Source organism: Panicum virgatum, chromosome 4N (genome assembly GCF_016808335.1).
Source record: "Panicum virgatum strain AP13 chromosome 4N, P.virgatum_v5, whole genome shotgun sequence".
NCBI classification, from domain to species: domain Eukaryota; kingdom Viridiplantae; phylum Streptophyta; class Magnoliopsida; order Poales; family Poaceae; genus Panicum; species Panicum virgatum.
The window spans coordinates 38,557,795-38,575,025 of record NC_053148.1 but is presented as its reverse complement, the minus strand read 5'-3'; the positions used below and the strand labels follow the sequence as shown (position 1 = coordinate 38,575,025).

The 17,231-nt window shown below is 44.5% G+C and overlaps 1 protein-coding gene across 1 annotated transcript; it reads left to right on the top strand.

Annotated features, from left to right (window-relative positions):
• The first annotated feature begins 6,139 nt into the window (after positions 1-6,139).
• Positions 6,140-7,668, top strand: LOC120670960 (chitinase 1-like). Its single transcript, XM_039951151.1, has one exon. The coding sequence runs from the start codon at positions 6,235-6,237 to the stop codon at positions 7,264-7,266; it is 1,032 nt and encodes a 343-aa protein (XP_039807085.1). The 5' UTR covers positions 6,140-6,234; the 3' UTR covers positions 7,267-7,668.
• Positions 7,669-17,231: the final 9,563 nt, after the last annotated feature.

Here is a 17,231-nt window from a genome sequence, read left to right as displayed (position 1 = left end):
CGGACGAGAGCATCTTCACCCTCTCTCTCAGAGCATTTAGCTCTGTATCATCCTGGGCTTGGCTTCCCTCCTGCTCCAGTGCTTCCTGCAAAAATAAAAAAGATCAGTATACTACTCGATCTGTACTTAAGTATTCGAAGTGTTCGACTACTTACCCCCAGTAGCTTGAAAGCAAGCTCCACCTTCTCTTGTGGCAAGACACTTCCCAAGCAAGCACTCGCCCGCATTTCAGGGATGGCCTTTTCCGGCACATCCTGAACCATCCTTGTAGTATTCCTTGAAATTTGGGAATCTACAGGAAAAACAGAACTTAATCAAATTAAGAGCAAAGAAAAGTACTTCCTCAAAGTACAAAGTGGTACAAGTTTACCTGCAGGGGCCTCCTTAGGCTGCTTTTTGCCGCCTCCCTCAGGAAGCTTCTCGCCATCTTCTTCTGGAAGCTTGTCGCTTCCACCATCTTTCGGGAGCTTTTCATCGCTCCTCTCGGTATCAGGCAACGGAGAATCCAGAAGCATGGAATTCACCATGTCTTCAGTCTCATGGACACTCATGTCAGGAGTACCCGGAGGCTTCTCCATTGCCGATTTGGGGGCTGAGTCATCCTCAGCATCTTTCCCCAAGACCGTATCACTGAAAAGACAAAGACGAGTCAAATTACTTATAAAGGCAAAATCCTACAACTACAAGTTTTCAAGAAAACTTACGTAGGACCCCTTTTAAAGGCAAGTCCCTTGATGCCAAATTTGTGGGCAGACTTCACAATTAGGGCCTGCTTACCCCATTTCAGTCTTTATATACATCGGAACTACTCGCTGAAAAAGTAGTCCCGGTCCCCTTTGATGGGTCCACTATGGTGGAAGGGACAGTTTGTCCCACCATAGTATCATCCCCATATGCTGATATCCGTGGCGCTTTAGCCGCCGGACTGGAAAAAAGTAAAAAACAAATCAAAACTTGCAAATTGACAACGAAAAGTACTCGATTGCAAAATAACTAGCCACTAACCTGTTGCTAGTACTTTGGGAGGAGCCACGACGCTTCCTCGCCACCGACCGAGTACCTTTTGGATGCTCGGGTTGGGTATCAGGGCTGAGCTCCCTATCACTCCTCTCTCCAGCTGCTTTCTCATCTGCACAACCAAGCCTAGACATCAGTATTATTCATATGAAATCTCATATAGGCATACTAGGACTTGGTTAACAGATCGAAAAGCTTGGAAGAATAAAAGGGCGAATAAATGCCTGGCGGTGAAGGACTACTCTTAAAGCGCTCCACGTCCTCCTACAGAAAGCAAATCCTATCAGATTCACACTAAGGTAAAGTACTCGATCACTATGTATCGACTACTCTTATCAAGTATCTGTTTCGGAGGACTAGCAGCAGAATATGTATCAGGAACAACTGGGATTTTTTTTACATCCTTTAGCAGTCATCATACTCGACTGAACGCATCATCATCTGAGATCTCTTCCTTCGAGTACCTTGATGAGTCAGCTGTTCCTTGATACTGGAAACCAAGTGTTTCCCGAGCCTGTAACGGCTGGATCCTTCTCTTCATCCAGTCGAATATGACTGCCTCTCCAGTCAACATATTTTGCCTCAGAATGGCAATTCGCTCGAGCAGTTCAAGGATCTGACTCTCGTCGACTAGTTTCTTATTCAACTCAGGCCATTGGATAGGAGGGCCTGGAGTAATCGTCATAAAGCTGTCCCACTTGTTTTCGATATAGAACCACTTGGGCTTCCAGTCGATTACTTTACTGCTAAGACTATACGAAATATACACTATATCCTTCCTTTGCCTAAGTTGGAGACCCGCACCTCCTACTACATCTAAAACGAAGGAGTCTGGCTGCGGTTTCAAGTGGAAAAGGAACCAGAAGAGGTCAAAATGGGGCTCAATGCCTAGAAAAGCTTCGCACAGATGCACGAAGATCGAAATATGAACAAAGAAATTTAGGGTTAAATGATGGAGTTGGATCCTGTAGTAGCGCAGAAGTCCAGAAAAGAAAGATGAACAAGGAAACCCCTATCCCCGTTCCAAATAAGGCGTGAAAGCAACAATTTTCCCCGTATTTGCATACGGATGATCCTCACCTAAGGCAGGACGCCATTGGATAATAGATCTGGGAACCAAAAGACCATTCGAAACTAAGGTTTGAAGGTCAGATTGGGAGCACTTACTCATGTTCCAGCCTTATTCTTGGGTTGGCTCCGCAGCCGCACCCTTCCCCTTGCTCGCTTTCTTGGGGGCCATCCGGAAATCTACGGAGCGCTTCACGCGCATACACTAGCTAAACCCTCAAAGAGTTGGGAAGCAAGGCGAAGCAAAAACTTTAGATCTGGGGGCTTGAGGATGAGAACAGATCTAAAGCAGCTAAAGAGAATGGCGGTCGGTGGGGTAAAATCCAGTTACCGTTTCATTTTATAATGGCGGTGGCAGCATGGTAAAAACACCCAACAGGCAAACAGTATGTTTCAAATCGCGGAAAATACGGGATTTTATGAGACATTTCTTTTTCTAAAATTACATTCTGGAAAAAGAAAACACTCACATCCCTAGTCAATTACTCGACTCTTCTTTCCTCTACTGGGATTACATTCCATAGCAAGGAAAAGTACTCGACACAGTACAACTACTCGATATTACAACTCGAGTACTTTTTCCTAACTAAACTTTACAATGACTCGGACCTGCATGCACATCGCCTGGATCTCTTGGAGCTTCTAGTCGACGCCTGCTGCAAACTAGATTGGCCCGAGGCCATGACAAAGTACAAACTTGTTATTCCGACTAAGGGAATAATGATACTCGTACTCTGGGAGAAAAGTTTCATGAGTTCGGAGGCAGATTACAGTAATCACCTCCCAAGTCCTCTTGTAGCATCATGCGGAGAAATTTCTCCTTCTCCCAGAATATGTTGTGACAAGATTAAGTCTCCTTACCAGAGATGTCAGTTCTTGGGCACCCAGAGACAGGCAACCCCAAGGATGTGACACAACAAGACCCAACCCATCGACTCCAAACCTGCCTCATTGGAATATGCAAGGACATGATGTCCTGAATGGATTCGATGAGAGCATGGGAGTGGCAGGATGAGGTATCAGGGACTTCTCTTATCACTCGCAAGTTCTCTTTTAGCATCTCTTGCTGGAAAGGACTACACAAACTTCAGGAGGGCGAGAGTAAGAACACTAAGGATAAGCCATAGCTGCTACACATTGGTGCTTCTGGCAAGGGCCTCTCTCCCGCCTTTTATAGCCACAAGGGATACTACTGGATGACAACCCGTGATCCTATAGTGACAGCACTCACGGACGCATTCATGGACGCATTCAAGGATGCAATAATGCAAATTCTCGATACGGTAACGTCCCATGTGAGCACACAGTAAATAGCCGTACATCCCGGGTTTTATATCTGAAAAGGTCGATGTGTAAAACATAGAGTTTTGGTTGGATTTGGTTGATCAAAGTTTACAAATGCCGAAGTCTGCTATTTATAGACTAAACCTAGACCCCGATGCCGATACGGCGAGATTTAACTTGGATTACAAGAAACAAACTTGCCTAAATAAACGATATAAATCTACAAGATAACTTGCCGATGTCACCTTGCCAGCTCTTTCCTTAACTCCATCAGCTGCGACGCCGTTCCTAGCCCACGGGCCGAAATATGCTTCCATTCTTCCCTAGCTTATGCATCGGCCCACTCCACATCAGCTGCTTGCCCATCGCATTGACACGTGCCAGAAAATGGTGTCAACAACCCCCCTAAAATATCGTTTGGTTCATTTTAGCCCCCAAACAATGCCCTTTGGTTGAAATTAACCCCTAATACAATTTGTCTTTTTCATTTCTCCTTGCATAGCTGTAGTTTTAAGTTAAACTTTTACAAGATGATAATACACATCATAACACATGTTAAAAAAATACATCATATTTTTCATCATTATTTTGAAAGGTTTAGTATATTTAATAATAAATTAATTATTAGAGTTTATTATATGAAAATAATGATGAACAAACTATAATTTTTTAATATGCATTGTGATGTCTACTGCTACCTTGCAAAATTTGAAATTAAAATTCAACTTGTGTATGGAGAAATAAAATAGATAAATTATATTATGGGGTAAAATGAACTAAATGCCATAGTTTAGGGGGTAAATTGAACCAAGTTATAGCTTAGGGGGTTCTTCAGACTTTGACTGTACTTGAAGGGAGTAAATTGAACTTTTCCAAAAAGAAAGAAAATTGAGTAAAGAAAAGTCAAACTGGGTCAAATTTGGTTAAACTTTGTCCAAATTTGAAAAGTTGAACGTCAAACTCTCTGAAGAGTGTTAAACAATAGATTTAATCAAAAAATATTCAAATTTTGCAGTTTGGAATTTAAATTCCATGAGAGAGAGCATGAATTTACGAGGTCATATAAAATGACAGAAATAGATAATTAGCCATATTCAACAACTTATATTTTGAAATTTGGTTAATCAAGTCACCAGTTTGTCAATATGGAGATGTAGTAAAAAGCATGAACTTTTGAATGGAGCCAAGGTTAAAGGGTTTTGATGATGATATAGATATATTTGAAGGGGTCAAAGATTGAAAGAATAAGTGAAACAGCTCAGCACTTGAAATATTTCTAAGTATGAACTTCAGTGAGAAAGGGCAACTTTGAGGCCAAATAAAGTGATCTTGCATGCAATAACTTTGGTTGACAAGTACCCCATTTCAAATCTTGTTGAATGAGCTATGCAACTGTGTCATTTGTTTCCATGAAAAAGTTTATTAAGAGAGTCAAATTTAAATTCAAATAGAGGTAGTTTGAATAAACTCAGCTGAATTTCAGAAAAACAGCCCGAACCCTAACGTAGAGCTGTTTTAGGAAGGGTTAGAGTGGAATTAGCAAAAATGCCTGAAATAAAAGCTGTATAGGATTGTCAAATATACAACTTTGCTTTTTGTAGATTTTGAAGTTCAGTGGAATAGTTTGGAGAAAAATGTACTGCAAGTTTCAGGTTCAGAATTATTCAGATTTAACTCAGTGCAAACAACAATGTTCAAAGCTCTTTTTGAACAAGTTAAATCTCGATTCAAGTAAAGTGCATAACATAAAAAGGTAGCTAGATGAACCCTCTACAACTTTTATTTTAGCCGATTTCAATGCTCAGTGACAAAAAAGAAAGGAAATTGAGTAAAGAAAGGAGGGGGAAGAAAGACCTGGCCGACTTGTATAAGGTTGAGTCATGCCACGACGCATGGCGCGACTCAGTCGCGCCGAAGTAGATGGTGCGACTCAATCTTGAAGATCGGAATGACCTTTCAGCGAGTCATGCCATCAGGTTTGGTATGACCAATAGGGCTAGTAGACATGTTATAATTAAAATATTAGATTAAAAAGAATTACAATTAAAAGAAATTCCCCTACTGAGACGGCGGGCGCGCCAGCAGGACAAGCTAAGCCCATGGAGCCCGACCGACGATAATTTAACGTAGGATTTGGATGCTACATGCTGCCACGTGATATGCTTGCTTGCTGCGGCGGGGCGGTGAGCACAATATATAATTAATTAAGGTGGTGACGGTGCAGACATCTTTAAATACAGTTGGCAGTGCTAGCACTAGCAGCTGCGCGGTACGGCCGGCAGCCGTAGGCTGCGTGACTCACACCACCACTTTGGCACTTTGCACGTAGGAGTACATTGCAAAGTGCTTAATTACTAGGTGGACACGATTATTGTTTAAACACGGATAGTAATGTATATTATCATTTCATTAAGTATTAATATCTAAGGACGACCGAGCTTGCGTGCTGCCGCTAGCAGCTACTCTTTGCTCATGATAGATGCAATGTTGTTAATTTCTAGTACATTAGCTGATAAAAACAAGCTAGCTAGCTAGACCACTACTGGGACTGATGATCGATAACTCATGATATTGTTAGCTGATGATGACACGATAAACAAGCACGTACGTGATCCACGAGACCACCGGAGCTTATCGATAATTATATTGTTAGCTGATGATGACAAGCCCATGGTCGATCTTCGATTGAAACCAATGCAAATGAGCTGGCTGGCTAGCTTGCCAGCTGGCTGGCTATATAAGGACATGCCCTCCCTCCGCTTCTGGCACACAACACAAACACAGCTAGCTAGCTAGCTAGCTACCAAAGAAGAATACAGCAATCAAATTGAAGAAGCACCAATTCATCTGCCTGCGCGTGCAGCCATGATGAGAGGGAGAGGAGCAGTACTGACAGCGGCGGTGGCACTAGTGCTGCTGGCGGTGGCCATGGCCATGTCGACCACCGTGCGAGCCCAGCAGCAGTGCGGGTCCGAGGCCGGCGGCAAGCTGTGCCCCAACTGCCTCTGCTGCAGCCAATGGGGCTACTGCGGCTCCACCTCCGACTACTGCGGCGACGGCTGCCAGAGCCAGTGCCACGGCTGCGATGTCGCCTCCATAATCTCACGCTCCGTGTTCGATGACCTGCTGCCTTACCGCGACGACGCTCTGTGCCCTGCCCGCGGCTTCTACACGTACGACGCCTTCATCGCCGCCGCCAACGCCTTCCCCGGCTTCGGCACCACCGGCGACGCCGAGACCCGGAAGCGCGAGCTCGTCGCGTTCCTGGCGCAGACGTCGCACCTGACCACGGGCGGGGGCACGCACTCGCCCGGCGGCCCCTACGCCTGGGGCTACTGCTTCAAGGAGCAGGTGGAGGATTTGCGCGCCGACTACTGCAGGCCCAGCAACCGGTGGCCCTGCGTCGCCGGCAAGCAGTACTACGGCCGGGGCCCCATCCAGCTCACCTGGAACGACAACTACGGCCGGGCCGGGGAGGGCATCGGCGGCGGCCTGGACCTGGTCAACCACCCGGAGCCGGTGGCCAACAACACCCTGCTGTCCTTCGAGACGGCCATCTGGTTCTGGATGACGCCGCAGTCCCCCAAGCCGTCGTGCCACGACGTGATGACGGGGCAGTGGAGCCCCCCCTCCGCCGACGTGGCCGCGGGGCGCCTGCCGGGGTACGGCCTCACCACCAACATCATCAACGGCAACCAGTGCGGCCCCGGCAGCAGCCACTACCTTGACGACAACGCAGTCGGCTTCTACAAGCACTTCTGCGACAAGCTTGGCGTGAGCTACGGCGAGAACCTGGACTGCCGCAACCAGAGGCCCTACGACCAAGACAACAAAGCGTCGTCAGCATTTTTCATTGATGAAACAGCTACTGCGGCCTTGGATCACGCTGATGCCTAAGACGAAGGGAGCTGCTGTTGCTGGTGCTGCAGCCTCTCGATCTACTATACGCGTCCGTTCGCTTCTTCACCTGCATATCGGAATAAGGTTGCATGCATTGTGTCACATCTCATCAGCTAGCTAGCTGTGAGACGATCGACGACGACGACGATGCGTGTAGCATTGTACGTAGTTGTTGCAAGAAGGCCTGAGCCATGCGAGAGTTCATGGCGAGGTCACCGAGTCTGTCTTAATTAGTTTGTGCGTGCGCGTGTTTCCCTTCTGATGAAAAGTGCCTCGTCACATCAGCTATTGCTGTTGCGCGACGAGGCGCTACTGTTGTGTCATGTTTGTCAGCTCCGATACGGTCTAGTATACACCATGCATGAATAAAAAGGAGCTAGCATTGTATTAACCGAAAAACCCATCCGAGGCTTTATCAGCCAAACCCAATTGGTGGGCCTCTAGCTATGAAAAGGCCCGTGAGCTTTTCTCAAGCCCAACCCAACTTGGGACCCCTCTTCACTCTCACTCAGTTGTTCCGCCAAAAATATAAAGTAGCTCTATATGGATAGCTAGTAGTGAATAATATTATTCAGTACCCGAGCCCAACCACCTAGACCCGACTCCCGCGCCGAGCGCACCCGTCCCCCTGCCAGCGGTTTTTCTTCGCCCATCAGTTTTTTTCCTTCGCCGGTTAACATCAGTCTTATATCCCATTCAGCTTCGAATAGATCGTGGGCTATTCGGTTTCCCGATTTGTGGCGATGCACAGCCTCCCGCCGGCGACCCTCCCGTATCACCCCGGCGAACTTCAGATGTCCGCGGGGGGCTCCTATTCAACCCCTCCTACCGTGCGCGCTGCCGAGAGCCTCCCGCCGGCGCGCCGCATCCTCGCAACGTAGAGCTTCAGAGGTACACTCCTACTGGCGCCCGGACGAGACCCTGCGCCGTCGGTGACCCTCCTGGCGATCTGTTGTTTTTCCGTCCCGTGCCTCCCCGGCGAGCTACATCCGTCCGTGCAGCGTGGACACAACAACGCTCTGTGGAGATACGTTGCCGGCTGCGCAAGGTGTCGTTCTTGCCCTCCGTCGCAGATCCCCCGCGCCCCGACGCCACAGGCCTCCACCATGCCATTGTGCTTGGCCGCCACCTATTCCATCGATGTTCACCATCCGTGAGCCCACATCCGTCTTTCCCGTTAGCAAATAATGCAAAAACAAGATCGAAACACGAGACACGATTTTTACATGGAAAATCCTTGCGGGAAAAAAACCACGGAAGACAATCACTATTGAGGAGAATTTACAAGCAGGGATGATACATGGCTCATCTACGATGTCTTACCCTGCCGTCTACATAGGGCTTACATATATATAGGAGAGTCACATGGTCTCCTCAACTTCCACTAGCAATGTGGGATTAAAAGTTTGCACCACATGGGCCTTTGGGATTTATTTGGAAAAACTGAATACTTAATGGCCAAGCCCAAATTCTAACCATCTCCCACCGGAATTTAGATCACAATATAACAATCTCCACCTTGAGCCAAATTCCCTTGTGTAGACAAATAATAAATCTCCATATCAAAATCTTGAATGCCAATGTCCATCGGACTAATCAATGAGTAAGATCACTTGAGTATTCTCCTAACACTTCATATGAAGCAAAATTGAGCAAATATCCAATAGGTCCAAACGCACAGCTATCAACAAAGCAGACGAACAATCTGGGTCTTCAACAAGTTCATAACCCCAGCTAAAGTCTGAGTCTGTGCAGCTGACCTCAAATGCAAGTGATAATAATGCTCAATCCTCAAACAACATAAAGTCGCAACATCAACTGTGGTATTGAACAAATATCCAGTGAAGAACTCATCTCATTGAATAGTATATGCTCCATCGGGAACACAAGATTCAGCAAAATGCTCTTGCACGAGCAAATTGCACGTGTGTATCACGTACAATAAACTGCCGAGTGAATAAGAAACTAAATTCCATGACATGGTCAATAACTACTCCATTCAAACACAGTTGAGATGTAGGCATAAATGTGCAATTAACGGAGTATAAACCTCTGCAATAGACCCCTGCAATAGTGCAGTCATGAGCGGACGTCTCCGCCTTGAATAACAAACGTACTGAAATCCAGTACAAAAACATTGTAGTTATCTATGCAGCAACTTTGTACTAGACCCCTCTGGACAAGCAAAGACAACAATAAAAGTACTGCTCCAGCAATACATAACACTGTAGTATCTAGTCAAACAAACCTCCTCTTTTGCACTTGGAATCCTCCACCTCGAACTCAATTCAGAGCAAAATCTTCACTTTCAATTAACCAACTCCATATAGGAGTAAAAGAAACCACTAGGCTGACAAGATCGATGTTGTCAAGGCATCAACAAGGATTAACTCAAAGTGATCCAATAACATATCCCAATATCTCCTCAAGAATTCAATATGTCTCAGCAGCGGAAATCATATATCAAAAAATAATACTCTCCCAAAAATGTGATCTCTCCAAAATGACATAATGGCATCATAACGGTCTACTAAATAGCACCAATAATACTTGTACCAAGGAACAATGATAAAACATACCATCAATCGAAGAAGGCATAAATCTACATGCTTGGCATAATCCATAGATTAGAATAAGATGGATATGAATGAATCAACCGGCATGAAAAGAAACTCAATTGTGTGTTACTCGGTTGCTTGAAATAAACTCCCTCGGTATATTCTTGTGGTGCACAAACAGATCCAATAGAAAATCCATGTATCAAAATTTCTAAACGGAGAGCACAATCAACGGGAAACCTTCGGAATAAAACTTATTGCAGCACACCTCAATCTAGCAGCCTTTGAGAAGAATAACCAAGAGAAAAATGAATCTACAGTAAATAATCTAGGTATATAACTATAACCCTAGAAAATAACCTGCAGCCTGTGTACACTTCCGTGTACGATCAGCGAAGAACTGAAGAAACCCTGGTAGACTTCCGTGTGTGCGCGTAGCAAAAGTCCTCAATTTTAGGAAAAAGAAATGCACGTCGGCGCCTGCTCTCTGTTCTGCGTGGACGTGGGTGGTGCTCCCTTGATCTGTGTGCGCAGCAGCATCTTTTCTTCGCCAATGCTCAGAAACCAGCGCAGCAGCGGGCGCACGGTGACAGTCTGACCGTGGATGGGAAATCACCCTGCTCCTGGATCCTTGTGCTGGAGAGCGCGAGCGCCGGCACGTAGCGAGCGGCCTGGCGGCGCAGGTAGGGTCGCCGATGAATTTGCTGATTGTAGATGGCGGCGGAGGCGGATGATGAAACCTTTATTTTTTTAATTAATCTCGTGTATGGCTCTGATACCACTTGTTAGCAAATAATGTGAAAATAAGATCAAAACACGAGACACGATTTTTACGTGGAAAACCCTTGCGGGAAAAAAACCACGGAAGACAATCACTATTGAGGAGAATTTACAAGTAGGGATGATACATGGCTCATCTATGATGTCTTACCCTGCCGTCTACGTAGGGCTTACATATATATATAGGAGAGTCACATGGTCTCCTCAACTTCCACTAGTAATGTGCGATTAAAAGTTTGCACCACATGGGCTTTTGGGATTTATTTGGAATAACAGAATACTTAATGGGTCAAGCCCAAATTCTAACAATCTCCCACCAGAATTTAGATCACAATATAACATTTCCCATTATCTTCTCTCTTCACTCGGCCCCTTTAAATGCCTCACCAGGTGATTTCTTTTGATTTGTTGCCTTATTAATATATCATATATGAGCCAAGTAATCTGGATTGGGTGAGATTTCATCTGATTGGCTGCTGTTCCAGTCCCTAATGTGATGAGTTTGTGACTCTCATTGATGGCGGGATCGATCCTGATGCGTGGTCACCCATCCCTGGCTGACGAGCTGGTGGCATGGCAAACGAGCTGGTGGCCATGAACAGATGCACGACGACGTGCAACAACACCGAAATGCCGAATCAAGCATCCAGCAGAGAGGACAAGTGCCGCGGCCCCTGCCCTCAGGTGCCTTGCCCCTTTGTGCTTTCTTCTATTATCAACTGGTGGATTGTATTCTTTTTATGAAACTCCACTGGTGCATGTGTTCAGGAGGGTTTTTTTGTTTGCTAATTAATCTCCGAGTCCAAGGTATGTGGATAGTTGTAGATAACAAGATCTCTTGGTAGAGTTATGATTACTAGATTAGCTAGAGAATTATTTGGCAGATTTTGCTGAATTTATTGATTGATAGTTCAGTTTATTTTTAGCTGACAATTATAATACCCTGCCCACGCCTAGACAGAGCATGCAGCTGTTTTTCGTGGTTCTATTGTGGATCGGTGCAACTAATGATGCATGATTAGCTTTATGTTTTGGTGGATTAATCAGATGCATAATTTATCAAAAATATTCAACTTCGTCAGTTATATCATTGAGATATAAAAGCTGCCTTGCCATGGCCATTTTAGTTCAGTCAAAATAATTTATGTCCATTGCCTTCCGGATCTAGACTGCTCTTAGTTCACAGGTAGGGATGAAATCGGTCGGGAACGGTTGGGAAAATACCCTAACCATTTTTGTTTTCATATTTTTATTCGAAAACGGAAACGGCAACTGGAAAGCTCGGTCGGGAAAATGAAATCGGTTATGCGGGATATCGGAAACAGTGCAATTCGATCGGAAACACTCCAATAACGGTCGGGAATCGATAATAAAAAATGGGAACACCGACACATATAACCCCTCTGATGTTCAATTCAATGCAATGGATACAATTGTGCATAGTACATAGACAAATAATACCATTCAAAAGATTATATAATATATATGCTACATGAGATAATTAAGTTGAAAGATTCAATCAGAATATATTCCATGACATATTGATTCTTAAACAAGTTCAAGTGACAAAGATCATTACACGAGTGCCCTTCCCCATCACATGCATGGCAGCAGCTGCATGCGGCATGCCCATCCCCTGTCCCCTGCATATGCACGGCAGCAGCACTGGTCAGCAAATGTGCCAGGTGCCCACGAGTGCGGCCCATGCGGCCCACGAGCGTGGCGGCATCCAGCCAGCAAAGCTCCAGCCTCCGGATTCTCGTTCCTCTACCTACAGGGGCGAATCTTGGGCGATCTCCATTTCTCCGCCGGTTTCTTCTCACGTCGCCTCTGGGCAGCCGGGGGGGGGGGGGGGGGGTGGAATTCGGTGGGAGATGTACATATCCCCTCCTAATAGAGTACATCTAGATAGCTTAGGGTTAGTTTCTTTCTCGGTGAGGAATTCACCGGGATTCTTTTGGTTTCCCATTCAAATCTTCTCTGCTACCGGTTGTGTCGATGGTGAGCGAGATTTGATCGGTGCTGGAGTTCACAAGGTGCTTGGCAATGGCTTCTATTGCGGAGGATTCGACACCGACAGGTATGCTACAGTTTCTTCCTTATGCGTCGTCAAGCGAATCCTCTGTATGCTTCTTCGTGCCGTCGGAGTCTCTTCTTCCTTGTGAGGTTTGATATCCACCTTCCTGTATGTATGAGTTGTTTAATTTTGATCCCCCTTGCGGGTATGCTTTTCGTCATCTGGGGTTGGCCGGTGAGGCGACTGGCGTCTGATCCCGACGACGACGAAGAGACGGCGTGCTACCGTTTGCCGGGGCGTTCAATGAATCAACAGCACACTTCTGGTGTGCCACTGATGGGCGTTTTAAAATTCAAAGACTCTTCCTCGATTCGGGATTCGGCCATGAGCTTCATCCTGAGTCTTCTTCATTGCGGGAGATGGAGAAGGGCTGGGTTGTGGCAACAACGGTTGGTGACGGCGAATATCTCTGGGTGCTTCTGTCGAAAAAACTCTATTACAACCGGCCGTATTACATACCTATACTAATGTGCCAGGAATCGGCGCAACGCCGTGAGTCGTGGCCCATGTGGGGCCATGCACTGTTCATGCGGGCCCCTACGTGGGCCTGTGCACTATCCATGCGGGTCCCACATACTATTCAAGTGGGACTCACATGGGACCCCATGTACTATTCAGGGGGGTCCATGTGGGACCCACATACTATTCAGGCAGGACCCACATGGGACCCACGTACTATTCATACGGGATCCACGTAATATTCAAACGGGACCCACGTGAGGCAACGGTTCTATTAAGAGAGCCACTTTATCTAAAAAAAATTATTTTTCTTCCATTATTTGACAATACAAAATATATTTAACTACTTCCTACATATAAAAATAGTTACTAAATTTTGTATACTACATTCACATGTAGTAGTTGTACTACTGTTTGGGTTTGAGTTCCCTATCCATAAACTCACAAAATATAATTGAACTGTTCATTCATTTCTAATCTAATTTTTTTCCCTACTAAAGTAATTAAACTATACCTACTGACACAAAAAACCAACGAATTTTTAAATTATCTGTACCTCTATACTAGAATGCTTGAGATTGGCGCACTCTCAGACTTTAAACTACTATACCGCTTGACTGTAATTTTTAAATTTAACTCAATACATCAATAAGATGTTGCTTCGAACATAGTAGCGAATAATATCTTTCCATTAATATTTTAAGTCAATATTTTTGGTATAGACGCGCGTAGGGCGCCAACCTGACTAGTTTTCATCCAGTTGCACGGCCATTACATCCTCCGTCCGCGGTGCACCCACGTGCAGCTGCTGATCGGGCGGTCCCACATTCCAGAAGACTAGTGATAGAGCGGTGGAGAAATTTAGGCTGTGTTTAGTTCCCAAACTTATCTCTACAGTACCCATAACATCAAATTTTCGAACACATGCATGGAGCATTAAATGTAGTTAGAAAAAATAACTAATTACACAGTCTAACTAATTCCTACGGGATGAATCTAATGATATTAGTTAATTTATGATTGGACATTAATTGTCAAATAACAACGAAACATGCTACAGTACCAAACCCAGACTTTTTCACCAACTAAACACCCCCTTATTTCGAGCGCTGGATCATTTCGTTCCTCCCCCTCTCTCTCTAGGGTTAGTCTCTCTCCATTTTTATCGTACAGGTCGACCAGTGATTCGCCTCCATCTGCTCGCATCTCCTACATCATTGCCATCCTCTGGATCCTGACGGGCATCTACAGCAGTTCGGGAGCTCAGGTAAGTGATTCCCCTCCCTTGCGCGCCCGAGCAAAATTTCCCTGTTCGTCATTTTGATGTGTGGCTTTTCCCCCATTTTGATTTGGTGGAGATCCAACAAAGCAAGCATCTAGAATCCATGAGTTAATCAGGGGAAAGGAGAGGGGGAGAACAGGTGATTGCATTCCTTTACGCACCTACCGCGCTTGCAGATCTCCTCCCCTATCCATCGTTTTGATATGTGGTTTTTCCTCATATTTGATTTGTTGGAGATGATGGGCCCAATCATATGGAACTCGGCGAGATACTCAGCAGAGAGAGGGGGGGGGGGGGGGGGTGGGAGACCAGGTTCGTGCTTGTCCTTGCGCACAACCCAAATCCTCACACACTCGTGGTTTTCGTTGACTTTGCTTTTGGATTTTTTTCGTGTGCAGATGTTCATCCGGGCGTGGGCAGCCGTGCTCATCTCTGGGTGATTTTGTTCTATCTATCGATGGGGGACGGAACCACTTCAGGTGAGCAATCTGCTGCTGTTTTTTGGCTCAAATCTCGTCACCCGGATTCATTCTGATTTTTTTCCTTTTCTGACAGATTTTTAAGCTGGGCAACCTGAAGTTGAGAACGTGGATTTTCTGAACGCAGCAGAAAAGTGAGTCAAGCATACAATCTATCATTTTTTAATGTAGCTTGTATTGTGTCTGACTCTTGAAAACAGGGAATAGCACTATTTTTCCATGAAGTTTTGCAGTTTACTGATTGGTAGGATTAGCCTTTGGGAAGTGTATCTAATGACTGATTCTTACTCTGTGCTGCTGGCTTGCTTATGGTAGTTTACTATTAGTAGTTTTACACATAGCTTGAATAAACATGGCTGATAGTAGTTTTACTTACTATAGTTCTATGCTAGTTCGAAAATACTGGGTAGTACGATTGTTTTTAGGCTGTGGGGGAGGGGGTACATTCTCTATGCAATATTTTTTTTACCTTCAGCATAACAAGCACCTCATCGCTAAGCACAAATCTGTTGTATGCTGAAAGGGAGGAAGAGAGGTAAGAGAAACATAGAACAATCATGCATCTGTTCATGCTACAGATATAGTGGTTAGACAATCATTGCTTGCTTGGTCCATGTTTTTAGTAATGCTTTAAACTGCTTGTAAGCTCTAGTAAGCTTTTCAGTCTTATCTGCGTACCTCTTAGTTAGCACTTGAATTGATCATTTTTAAAATTAGTTAGTGCTAATTTTGTCCAGCCGATCTTTTGTATCGTTGCTTCCGCTGTACTTTGAGAAATTCCTAACCATTCCTAGGATGTGTTTGTCACTAGTTGGCTTGACTGTTAGAAGAGAGGCATGTCGGGTTGTATCCTAGACATGAGCTTTGTTCTTGGTGCGAATTTTGAAAAGGCTCCCATTCACCTAGCCCCCCTCCTACCCTCTGGTTGCCTTATCAGTCCTTCAATTATAGTTGAGATACCACCAGTATGATATGCCAATAGGTGCATCTGGTTAGTTACCGAACTTCAGATCATTAGGCAGTTAGAAAATAAGAACAGGCAAATAAGTGTACTATGATCAAGCAGTATTATCATAAGGTCAATGCAATACAGTGCATATCGTTGGGCGATTTTATAGCATTCTCTTTCTTCTCTAATTTCTGTTTATTTTTTCTGTTCTTCCATTGCAGGTTCACAAGTTATACTGTAGGGGAGATCAAGTACAATGCATGAAGAAGATATATATGATGTGCATATGAACCAGCTCAAGTAAATAAGTACATATGAAGTGAGAGCAAGAACTTCTCTTGCAATTTTTTTTATCTAAATATGCACTTCATTTGGCAACAATATTGTTCTAGATTAGGTAAATTATGCAATTGTTTTTGGCAATAATATGGTTCTGAATTATGTAATATTATGGCTACAAATCTAGGAAATAATGTGTTTCTATATTAGCAAAAAAAGATCATGAATTAGGTTATATAGAACTAGTAATGTTTGTTACTAGAGGTATGTAGCCTTGCTGATATTTTTAGTTCTAATGCTAACTGCACTTGCTATTCGCTTCAGTCATACAAAACAGTGTTTAGGATCTTAAACTTGATGTGCCTTTTTCTGCTTGCAAGTTTCCTCGTCAAATCAGCACTATAACTTGCTCTTCAGCTTGGTGTTTAGTGGCATGAAAGTTCTTCATATTGTAATCAACAGCAGTTTAGTTGCAGTTCAACCTCGGTTTTGATTCATGAGAAGCTTGATAGTTGTTGTAGTAGATCTAAACATTTTATTTATATTTTAGATGAGTGAAAATGTGTCTGTATATGTTCTATGTTGCCTATTGTTTTTCAAAGATTTGCTTATCAGAGAGTAAAAAAGAGGTTTGTATATTTATTCTGTATTTTTGTTGTTGTGCACATCATGCAGAATTCTGTCAGAAAGTGCAGAATTTTGTTCGGGTGTTATCGGCTCCAAGCACTGCTTCGGCCTCATCCTCGTTAAGAGGCCGTGCGACGCCGTGTGCAACCCCACCACAGGCGAGCCCCCAATTACCACTCATCTCATGCTGCCATGCCATGTGGTGCTTGCAGGGGGTTAATCCATCCTCTTGTTGCAGGGTACGCTTAGAGGATTTGACCAGGCCACCAACATCTAGATGGGTGATTTGGGCTTTTTTTTTCCAATTCAGTTGCTCTTCCTTTATTTGAGGGTTTAATCTGGGGTGGGTGGGTGGTGTATCATATCACTGTTAATTTGGGTTTTCAGGAATGGTGCTTCAGTTTGGTTCCTGAATGTGAAATTGTTAGCTTGTTCTTTTTCACATCATCATAAACATTTCAATACTTTGCAA

What these genes read in the sequence shown, in the direction of transcription:
- LOC120670960 (XM_039951151.1), top strand. Translation starts at nt 6,235, where the DNA reads ATGATGAGAGGGAGAGGAGCAGTACTGACAGCGGCGGTGGCACTAGTG.